Source organism: Montipora capricornis, chromosome 11, assembly GCF_036669925.1.
Source record: "Montipora capricornis isolate CH-2021 chromosome 11, ASM3666992v2, whole genome shotgun sequence".
NCBI classification, from domain to species: domain Eukaryota; kingdom Metazoa; phylum Cnidaria; class Anthozoa; order Scleractinia; family Acroporidae; genus Montipora; species Montipora capricornis.
In genome coordinates this window covers 12,758,152-12,769,075 of record NC_090893.1, presented here as the reverse complement: position 1 = coordinate 12,769,075, position 10,924 = coordinate 12,758,152, and the positions used below count along the sequence as shown (strand labels likewise).

The window sequence follows — 10,924 nt, the reverse complement described above, 5'->3', positions numbered from 1 at the left end:
ATTCCTGTCACATCCCCCCACAATGTAAATTCTATCACTCTCCACAGCTATCCCAGCATCCCATCTTGCTGTGCTTGCTGATGCAATCAATGACCACTGGTCAATCTCAGGCTCATACACTTCACCACTGTTTAGATGAACTGTTCCATCCCACCCACCTGTGGAACGAAAGTTAAAATAACTATCACTAAAAAAGGTCACTCAATTTTGTGTCTTTGTTGGCAGATATTTATTCCTGGCAAGGAAGAGACTTGCCCATCCTCCTTGTTTTCTTTAGACTACAAAATTGTCCTCTCTTTACTTTTCAAATCTAGCAAGGAACAGAGATTCAATTTTTAAAGTTCAAAATACTAGGAGAACCCACAATAATGTCAGAACACAATTCTTTCAGAGCACTTGCACATTTGCACACGTCTTCAAGGAAAAATGTGTTTCTTGGTTCGTAGTACTGGATGCTTACCGATGACATAAATTTTTCCATTTGTTGCAGCTCCAGATGCACTTGCACGTTTGTCATGCATTGGTGCAATAGCTCTCCACGTGTTTGTCAACGGATCCAGGTATTCCCCAGTATTGAGTGACATACCCACATAACTCACTCCACCAATTACATACAATACACGACAGGTCAATACACATGGACTGCTACGACATGTTGTCATGGGAGCTGTAAATGACCATGTATTGGTAGCAGGGCTGTACCGCTCCACACTGTTTAGTCGAAAGTTGTTTTCATCACAGCCACCAACTGCATACATATTTCCTAAAAATAAAAAAAATTAAACAAGCTAATATGTTGGCTTAACATCTTTCAAGAAAAAAGTAATGATGCATAAATTATGATCTTGAAGACAAAACCCCCTAAACATTTTGTACAAGGATCTCTAAGATGCACACTTATTTGTTTACACTAGCCTGAAAAATAGGTGGAGCCCACCCTATTCTGACTAAGATGACTATCTCAGGTTTACAAGGTTTTTAAAGAATTAATTTGGACTAAAATGGCGAAACAGAACCATCTGCATATAATTAAAATTAAAATGCAAAACCAATCTGCCCCAGACGTACCTCAATGTAGCAAAGCAGTTCAGGTTTGAATGTAGGAGATGAATGGATGGAAGGAATCAGATGGATGAATGGTTAGAAAAGAGGTGGATGGGTGGATGTCAAATGTCATGTTCTTACCATCAAGTACTGCAACATTCAGTAGGCTTCGCCTCATGTTCATTGCTGCAACCATTGTCCATGTGTTTGTCCTTGGGTCATATCTCTCCACTGAACTAAGTGAACTCTGGGCAGCACCTAGAAAAGGGCATAATCAAGGTAATTCACTTTCTTATCAAAGCCTTAAAAAAAATTACCCCAGCCTTACTTTCAAGATTTAGAGATGTTTTTAACTGGGAGATTTGCCTAAAGTCTGATGCAACATGTCCTCCTCCCCAAATTTATCTGATATACAAAAATAATAAATTGCTAAATTTCTCTGAATTTACTATTCACGTTAATTTAGGACACTGCATCCCAGGTCTTGTGGTAGCAGAGAAAATAAGGAAGATAAAAATCATACCCGTAGGTAGGATTTGAACCCGGAGTTTCAACTCTGTAGGAAGCGCTTCACCATTAAGTTGAACTTTGTAATAAACTTACCTTCCCTTGACTGCCCACCCACTGCATACACCATGTCCCCAGAAACAGCCAGACCATGACGGCACCGGGCCGTGATCATGTGTGCCAGTGGACTCCACGTATTTGTTGTAGGAAAAAAGCCAAAGGTGTTTCGCATCACAGAAGACCCCTGAATTCCACCAGCTGCAAAAATAACTGAAATAACACCCATTGACCTCCTCGGCTTGGTTCTGGAACCCTTGATCAAGTGTCTTCTATCGGGAAGCATGTGGTAGTTTTTTGCCTCCAGTAAGAGTGCTGTGCATTCTGGAGATGTTAAAACTATTTCTTCAGTCTCCACATGATCAGCTAGGTAATATGGTGACATGAGTGGAAAGCGAATATGTTGGGAAAGTTGTTTAAAGTATCCTTGACGCGACTCCAGGTCATAATTCGTCCATTCCATAAGAGCTTCAAATACCTGCTCTTCTCGTTCAACTCTGATTTCATCGCTGGAAAGATATTCGGTTAAACGTTCAGAACAGAGCGACTTAAACTCGTCCGTTTGCGATACGGCGACGAAATTATCATACACAAATTGATTTGCAGAACTTCTTAGATCGGTGCAGTCGAATTTAAAAGCGGCTGCTTCGATTCCAAGACAGTTAGAAGGATTTAACATGGACTTCATGAATGATACACAAGTTTCTTTTAAGCTGGTCATTAGAAGATAATTCGAAGCGGAAACGAAGTCTTTCACGTTGAAAGGTGTAATCTTTATGCTTCCGGTGTAAATAAAGTTTAACAACTCCTCCATAATGTCGGCAGTTATGTTTTCAAGTATGATTGGTTTGTTCTCCATTTCTTCTTTCATATTACCCGTGAACATTGCCCGGAAATACGGACTACTCGCGGCTAGAACATTGCGGTGGGCGTAGAATCGCTTCCCATTAACCACAATCACCACTTCACACAATATGTTGTGTTTCCGGAATTCGTTTAGCGCATTCATCATCTGGAGACAATAATTTGCCACTGGAACGTACAGCTGTGAAAGTTCAACAGACGCCATCTTGGTAAGCTATGGTTTGGCACAGATTACCCACTCACATAATTTTAATAAATTATTCAAGGTTTGTTTTGCTCGATGGGAATCGTGCATTTTTTTCTCAAACTCTCCCAGTAATTGTTTCCGGGAAGTAAGTTGATTTTTTATGGATATTTTCTATTTGATTTCTTTACTTTCTTTTCGACCCCAACCTTGGTGTGAGAAAGAGATACATGAAGTAAGCAGCAAAGAATTTTTACCGCTGGTCAGATTGAGATCGGCTCAAATTTGAAGATGGCGGACGAAGAAGTGTTGCTGACAACTGAAACAAGTGAAGATAATGTCTGTGTATCCTTGTGGAGTATAAACTCAGGTATTCAGCTGAAAGTTTATAAGGGAGGATCCTGTCCTTCGCGATCTGCCTGTTTGCTCGGAAGAGATTTTATTTTGGCCTCGCAAGTAAACAAACCCGTCATCCACGTGTGGCACACTTCGAAGGTGAGTAGCTTGGATAATGTTTTTGTACTAGTGTATTATCAGTCCATTTATATTTAAAGAAATCTTTTAGGAGTAGCAAACATTGCTTTTGTTATTCAAATGTGTCAATCACAGGAATAAAAGACCCTTTGTTTCAACAGCCAATAAGGTCTGTTTGGTACATTAATGACACTAGATGGCATCAACGATATCTTCCCTATTCTGTGACTGTCATTAACACCAAGAGTGCACATCAATTGCTTTGCTAAAACCCATGGGTGCATGTTTATGACAATGACCCTTATAACTCGTACATATGAATCCTTTTCCTTATTTGTTATTTTGTTTTAAATTCAGGAGTCAGTTCAAACCAAACTCATCTGTCCTGAAAAAGTTTCATCCATTGCCAGCTCTCCTGATGGCGCACATTGTGTGGTGGCTTGTGGGGAAAAGATTTACATCTGGCAGGTGACAAAACATTAACATTTAAATGAATCAGGTCTTTTTCTGTAGACTGTTTTTGTTGTATGGTTCATGTACAGTACATATGACTTGGGAAAATCTTGCATGACACTCGTCTATGTCGTACACCAGTCTATACAACTATTGCAATATGTACAGGAAGGCAGGGGTTTCAGTAGCTTTTAAAGTAGATGCCTGGGCTAATCAATATAAGCGGTGGTCACTCTTGTCTTTTACAAAGGTTTGAGGGAAAATCAAGGTAGAGTAGCCGGCCGTGAGAGGCAGATTACTGACACTGTAGATGGCAGTATACCACCAGTGACTGGCTTCTCATGAAACCCCTGGGAAGGTGTTAATATCACAAGAAGGACAGCTTACAGCTTTACTTTTTTGCCATGTAGGTTGCCAGTGGTAATCTCCTTGCATCGCTGACAAGACATTTTCAGCGTATTTCCTGCTTAAGGTTCACTGATGATGGTTCTCATCTTTTGTCATCTGGTGAAGATAACCTGGTATTGGTATGGAAAATGGCAAGGTGTGGAATTGCTTAGAACTAATTTATCATGGATACTTTTATGTAATGAGATGGTAGAAAACGGAGGCACTAATGGGTCAGTGGTTAACCTGATGAGTTTGCATGCAAATGCTTCATTGGTTCAAACCCCACCCTGATCTCCATTTACATGTAAATTTTATCTGTTGCTTTACCAAATACAATTCTACAATGCTTTGTATTTACCCAAATGGTTTTCTACATCCTCTTGAGTTTTCTTATGTGGTTGTATTTATTTGAAGTGTTAATAATAATAATGATCAATGATATTTACCCGGGAAGCTCCATTCACGTGAAAGTGATTAGCATTCGATTCCGGAATAAGAATACGTGGAGTGGTGATTTAAAATGGTATGTCTGGCGCTTTTGAAGCAACAAGGATAATAATATATGTTTAAAATAGCATTTTAGCAAGTGTTTGATGAGTTCAATGTGAATCTCCATAAAAACTAAGGATTTCTAACTTCTATTCCATGTAGTCCTATTCCGGAATACTGTGAATCAAACGCGCCCTTAGTGAAGGTTGGGTACCTTTGATCTCCAGGTGCTTCCACTTTTGGTATCCATCACCTAGATAGAATAACACCCCTATGACTGACACAACACCACAACTCAGCTGTGAACTGTCATGCCAGGAAGTTAAGAAAGGGTACCCATCACAACGCTGGAGGACAACAGAACTCCTCACACTGTCATAACAAATGCCACAAGTATGATGTACGGAACTACTGCACAAGTGCCTCCAAACCAACCACTGACTACAGCAGCATTTAGTATTTTCATCAAGCTTCGGGAATTACATATTTTTACATTAACTAGATGCTTCTGTGAAGCATACACTGGCTTGCCTGTGGTACGTGCTACAGAAAATCAGAAGGCACTGAATTGTGTGGTATTGAAATACAGCATTCCAGTCTCTGAAGAATAACAAATAAAAGAGAAGCGAGAAACATTGGCTTCTGGGCTGACATGTTGATAATTTTCAAGTTCCCTCACAACTTCTTTTCACCACAAGTGTGCCCTATGAGCATCCGAAAACTTTGTAATACTAAACTTCACTGAAGTCAAGCCCTGTTTCGCGGGGTTAGTGTTGGGATGGGAGACCAAAACAATAAACCCCTCATAAAAAACAGAAACATCTGACCGAAAATACTATTAACGCTAACAAATGCTGATGATGAAAAAGCAAATAAATATTGATACACAGTTTTCAGAAAGAGCAGAAGGAAGTTTCCCGGACGGTCGATCGAGAATAAAATATTTACGACATGAAAACAACATTAATTTTGAACCTTGAATATAGATCGTTTTCACTGTCACGCAATAAAAAAAATAAATCAAAAACTATCCAGTGCAAAACGCTAAGAAATTGTTATCTTATAGAAGATAAAGAAATAAGACACTTGTCCAAGTTTTAGGCCTCTGCGTTTCCCCAAACTTCAGATATTCGTCGAAATGTTTCGCAGGCCGGAAAATAGTGTAAACATCTGGAACTGACTTTGGCTATCTAGGCGACTGATTATCACTACTGAAAAAACAAGCATTTACATAAGCACTTTTCCTAATGCTCTAACTTCTAAAAGGGCTCAAAATCATGAGATAAGTATATATTTTTCAACAAACTTGATCGTAGCTTTGTGTCACGCACCTACATAATCCGGAAATTCAAAATGCTCTGGTTTCCAAACGAAGCACGCTATTGAGCTGTGAAATTGTCAACAGATATAGATATGCCGCCTCCTATGCCTGATGAGGATAAAAACTTTGGTGGATCTTTAGTTTTAGATTTTGGAAGGTGATGACGTCACGTGAAAACGATCTATAGAATATAAAAAGTTACGATCAGCGACAAACATTTTGGGAGATTTTTGCTACGTTCAAGTAAATTGCAAAATCGAAAGTGACATGGCCGGAATTCAGCGGGCGCCGTGATTAAGTTACCGCGGCATGTTTACTAGCCAAACAGTGAAGCATCTGTGTCAAATGATGGCAAGATACCGGGTTTTTGTAAGTTTCTTTTTCTGTCAAGTGTTATAAAGTTTGACAATGAAATGAGCGAAGTCAAAACAAAGATCACAATCGCCCAACTCTTGTTTATGCAAAGTCAAAATTTACTCTCCAAGACGCGTACGACGTTATTTATCACCAGGTAATTCCATCATTTTGGAAATAGCAGCTACTTTATTATTCATCTGCGTCACAAGTTTTCACTGATTTTGGGCCTCATTTTGTTGAAACTCAAGCACGCTTCCAACAGGCCTGTGAACCCTTCCTGCTTACAGAGCAATACTAAAAAACCTCTCCCATATCACATTTGAACCTTAAGCTCGAAAATTCAATACACAACATGATATTATAATTCACAAAGGCAGAAAATACCACAGAATCCTTTTCCAGCGAAAATTTTATTGAAATAAACAACATATTTGCTCAGAGGCGAAAACCTCTTCCTATTTGATTGCGTGCGTGAAGACAAGAAACTCAATTGTGTCAAATTACCATGTACTTCAGGTAAATACTGCTCACTTTGATTTCGTCTCGACGGGCGATAGATTGTTCTCGAAGTCCAGTGCTCGTCGCTTTTGAGATTCCTGCCTATTTTATCCAACTGACTTTCTATTATTGAGCTCCATAAGGGTATATTTTGTTTAAGGATCTACTAAAACGCCATTCGCGTTACATGACTTTCGACGCCATTGCAGGCTAAGTTAATGATTCTACTGTGTCCACCAGAGAAATCTACGCATTTCCACTACCCTCTCGATCCTAAGAAAATACTCGCAGAAGGCTCTATCCACAAAGACACCACTTACCAGGGGAGTGACAGGCAAGACTTTTACCGACACGGAAAAAAAAAAAAAAAAAACTAAAAAAAAAAAAAGAAAACAAACAAACTAAACGCAGACCTTGACTGGGTTTGCCCATAGGCAACCCAGTAATGATTTATTGTTATTATTATTATTATTATTATTACTTGCTGATTTTGAGTGTTTTTTCTTTCAGAGTTTTGTCTGTTTCGACAAGTAGTGTTGAGACTTTTGAAGCAAACCTAAGTCCTTGTTACACATGGTCAGAGCATGCTCTGCCAGTCACTGATGTATATTGTGGCTGTGGTGGTATGAGGAGTCATGTGGTAACATCATCTCTTGATCAAACATGCAAGGTGTGCTCAGTAAAATATTATATTTTTTGAGAACCATTTCCACAACCATCCTTCAATTGAGGAGTATCTCCATATTTTTCAAATTTTCAAAAGGAGAAACTGTTACAGTGATTAATAACAATGGAAATGATTGTGTCTTAAAATAATTGGATTGATTAGGGTTTTTATTGTTATATTTAAATTATTTGATTTTAGTTGCATGACTTGAGTTCTGGTGAGCTTTTATGTTCCTTTGTGTTTGATGTTGGAGTTACAGCGGTAACCATGGATCCTGCTGAACAGAACTTGTTTGCTGGATGTGTGGATGGAAATATCTATCACGTTGAACTTTCTAAAAGGGTATGGTCCTTGTTGTTGTCTCCCTTAGTCCAAGTAAATGCAGGTTAGGAATGAACCTACCTAATATTCCTTTGAATGGCTGAAAATGAAAGTTCTTTTATGCCCTGAAACTGGTTTAACACATAGGTAATTTTCTAAAAATAACAAGGTAACCATTTTGAAAGAGATATTTCATGTTAACCCCAGGTATCCCCAAGCCAAAATTAAAAAAAAACAATTATTTTTTTCATAACAAGGTTCCTTAATTAGCAAGCTTTAATAGTCTTTTCTTAGTTGAGATCCATGAGTAGCTAAATGAGTTTATTCTCCACTCTTCACTGAGAATATTATGTTGAAATATCACTTTTAAAATGCTGTTATATTCTAGGGAATGAAGAATAATGTTCACACAGAAAAGGAAAGTGCTCTAATCTTCAGTGGTCATAGGTATGTCTATCCAATCTTCTTGCTGGAAATAATAATTACTAAAACAGTGGATAGCATTGAATGCGGGCGCTGATTGGCTCGTCAAACTCCGAATATCCTGTGCTTTTTACTGCTGCGCAACTTGGGAAAAAATGGTGTCCCGATTTGCATCTGTGACGAGTGAAGAAAACATCCAAATTAATTTTTTGTGCTGTATATTATCTCACTGTTTTAGTATATACTAAAACCACTATTCACCTCAGTGTCAGTGGCTAGCGTTGGATATTCACCATTAGCCACCTCCACTTCAGTGAGTAGTTGTTAACTATTCTGCATTTTGGGAATAGATAACTTCCTGAAAGTTCATCCCCCCAAAAAATGACTTTCATAGAAAAACAACCAGCAATGAAATCAGTCCCCAACACAGGCATGGTGCAATATAAAAATCCACTCGGCTAGTGAGTTGGTTAGTGTCAGAAACACATTCATATTTTCTATATACATTATTCATCCATTTACATGTACTTGTAGTAAACAAGTGAACAGTGTTGCCATGACCATGGATGGGTCCCTTCTGCTGTCATGTTCTGAAGATCAAACTGCGTGTGTTTGGCACGTTGGTAGCCATCAGTGTCTCAGAGTGCTTAATCACAAAGGTATGATGTTAGGTATAGTGAGTACATTGAAAGTACAACGTTAATTTTGTTACTTAACTGTTTTATTGCATTCACGTTTTCAAACGATTTTTACAGTGCAAGGCACTTTCTGATGTCAAGTACAGAATAGACCCATGCCTCTTTCAGCTTGGTCGTGGGTCAAAATTACAGCTATTTTTGCTGACTTACGTAACGTTTTGGCACACAAAAAGTGAAGTTTCCAGGGCAAAATGGTAAAATATCCTTTTACAATTTCATGGGACATTATTTTTACAGGGGCTGTGACAAATGCTGCAGCTGTTCCCAGGCCTCTTTTCCTTGACAATGCTCCACCAAAGTCTTGCCTTCCTACGATTCAGCCATTTAAAAGACATATGCATTTACCGAAACAGCTAGCTGGTCATCAGGCAGCAAGTCGCACAGGTTTATCGGACTCTTCTTTGATCTCAGATGGGATTCCTGTTGTCATGAAAGGAAGATTGTCTGAGGTATGTTAAAGATTACCTCAAAAAGTTCAGGAGAAGTCCTATCCAGGTGCCTGTCAAATGGAATAGAAGTCATGGCTTATCTTACCATGCATCGACCAGTGACTGGGGTCTAAGTTGTTCAATGCAGGTTTCGTGTTCATGTTGTGTTTAACCGATAATATTCTAACCTTTCAACCAGCCTACCATATAGTGTATGCATACCAATATTTATGGACTGAGTTCTTTAAAGCACTCTAAACCAGCATAAAAACCATACGTAACATGACAACTACACATAGTGCTCACTCTCCTTTAAACAACTAACATCCCAAAATCACAGCAGTTACACGAAGTTGTTTTGGAGGTTTTTAGTAGCACTCTGGCCCGGGTTGCTCGAAGCATGGTTAGCGTTAACCAGCGGTAGATACCATGGAAACCTATAGGCTTATACCTCTTAAACAACGGTTAGCACTAACCAGGCTTCAAGCCTGACCTATAACTTTCTCTTCTATATAAAAGGCATTTTTTTCCTCCTTTCTCAACCAGCAAAACTCCTTGGAACATTCACAGAATCAACGTGAAGTTATGGTGCAACAGATTCTTTGTGAGGTACTGTAACAATTGTGACTCCTGTGTAACCAATCAGAAACCTGCGCGTTTCTTAGTAGAATCGTGCGTCTCGTAATTCTTGTTCCCTAAGACAGATTTGCAGGCTTTTTTGGCAAGATTTATTTTTCACAATGTCCTTGTCAAACAAACAATGCAAGACTAACTGGTACTTTCAGTTCACATTGCAATGGATTCAGGAGATGCTCATACGTTACAGATTCGTTTTTTTCAAGAATGTTGTTGGGCCTTGCCAAACTATCTTGTTGTTCTGAAAGTTCTCAGACGGGAGAAAAATATTCGCAAAGCTGTCGAACGACTTCTTGGGTAATTTCTTTGTCACATGTACTTTTCAACGATAAAGTTGATGTTCCTGGAAGGGAATGTGTGATTGTAGGCTCTCATGGGCTGCGTTTTTACTCAAACAGGTTTCAAAGGCTGAAGGCCAAGGAGCTATGAGGGGAAAGAAGAGACAGCTTTCTCGGCGTGAACTTGAAGAAGAATTGCAAAACGTTCAAAGAATGAACCATAAGTTTTACAGATATGCTGTGGAAGAGTTAATTAAAGAAGTGAAAGAGTTGTCAGAAGGGAATGGCTCGTGATTCTATTAAGTCACTCTTATCATGAAGAGAATCCTCTGTTCAAGCTAAACAGTTTGTTTCCACTCAAAGTAAAATCCATTCTTCAGTATTTCGCTATGATGTTTGTCTGTTGCGAAGATGCTTTTTCAAATAAGAGCGGAAACAAACCGCTTCCCGCAAAAAGTAGTCTACTTTAAATTGTGAAACAGCTATTCAAATGAAACATATTTAAATTAAACGGAGTATTGTTGTCTGTGATGCTGAATTCTGAGTTGTGTGATGGTCAGTTTCCTTTTCATTTTTCGAGATTTCATTATCATATTTTTTCAATTGGAGTATTATTAAGTTAAAAGCGATCTTAAATCACGGCAGTTTTTGTGCCTACAGCGTGATGGCCGATTTTTTTCTGAAGACGAATATCCGTCAAGTTCAAATTTGGGCGAATATCAAGTGCGTCAAATCTGTTGAGAAATCGGACACCGTGGCCGGCTATATGTTTAAATGAACAGTGTAGGAAAATGCGCCTTCAATGAGACACTTAATTAAAAGGGTAGTTTCAGTA

General features: G+C 38.8%; 2 protein-coding genes across 2 annotated transcripts in view; one reads left to right on the top strand and one right to left on the bottom strand.

The window, feature by feature from the left end:
* The window catches only part of LOC138023556 (kelch-like protein diablo), a 4,580-nt gene extending 1,697 nt beyond the window's left edge, over window positions 1–2,883 (bottom strand). The window contains exons 1-4 of the mRNA XM_068870557.1: window positions 1,648–2,883; window positions 1,186–1,302; window positions 461–763; window positions 1–158 (exon numbers count right to left, since the gene is read on the bottom strand). The exon at window positions 1–158 is cut by the window's left edge and continues 1,697 nt beyond it. Coding sequence (XP_068726658.1) covers window positions 1–158; window positions 461–763; window positions 1,186–1,302; window positions 1,648–2,677 — 1,608 coding nt within the window. The 5' untranslated portion in view covers window positions 2,678–2,883. The remainder of the gene's footprint in view (window positions 159–460; window positions 764–1,185; window positions 1,303–1,647) is intronic.
* On the top strand, window positions 2,881–10,924 carry LOC138023557 (WD repeat-containing protein 18-like). The gene is made up of 10 exons (XM_068870558.1): window positions 2,881–3,151; window positions 3,488–3,598; window positions 3,994–4,127; window positions 7,149–7,308; window positions 7,504–7,647; window positions 8,015–8,073; window positions 8,584–8,708; window positions 8,985–9,196; window positions 9,722–9,784; window positions 10,210–10,924. Exons 1-10 carry the CDS (start codon window positions 2,948–2,950, stop codon window positions 10,381–10,383), a joined length of 1,386 nt encoding a protein of 461 aa, XP_068726659.1. The 5' UTR covers window positions 2,881–2,947; the 3' UTR covers window positions 10,384–10,924.

Coding starts and splice junctions, on each gene's coding strand:
- LOC138023557 (XM_068870558.1), top strand. CDS start 2,948: ATGGCGGACGAAGAAGTGTTGCTGACAACTGAAACAAGTGAAGATAAT. Junction 4,128..7,148: donor TTGGTATGGAAAATGGCAAG/GTGTGGAATTGC, acceptor TTTTTCTTTCAG/AGTTTTGTCTGTTTCGACAA. Junction 7,309..7,503: donor CTCTTGATCAAACATGCAAG/GTGTGCTCAGTA, acceptor ATTTGATTTTAG/TTGCATGACTTGAGTTCTGG.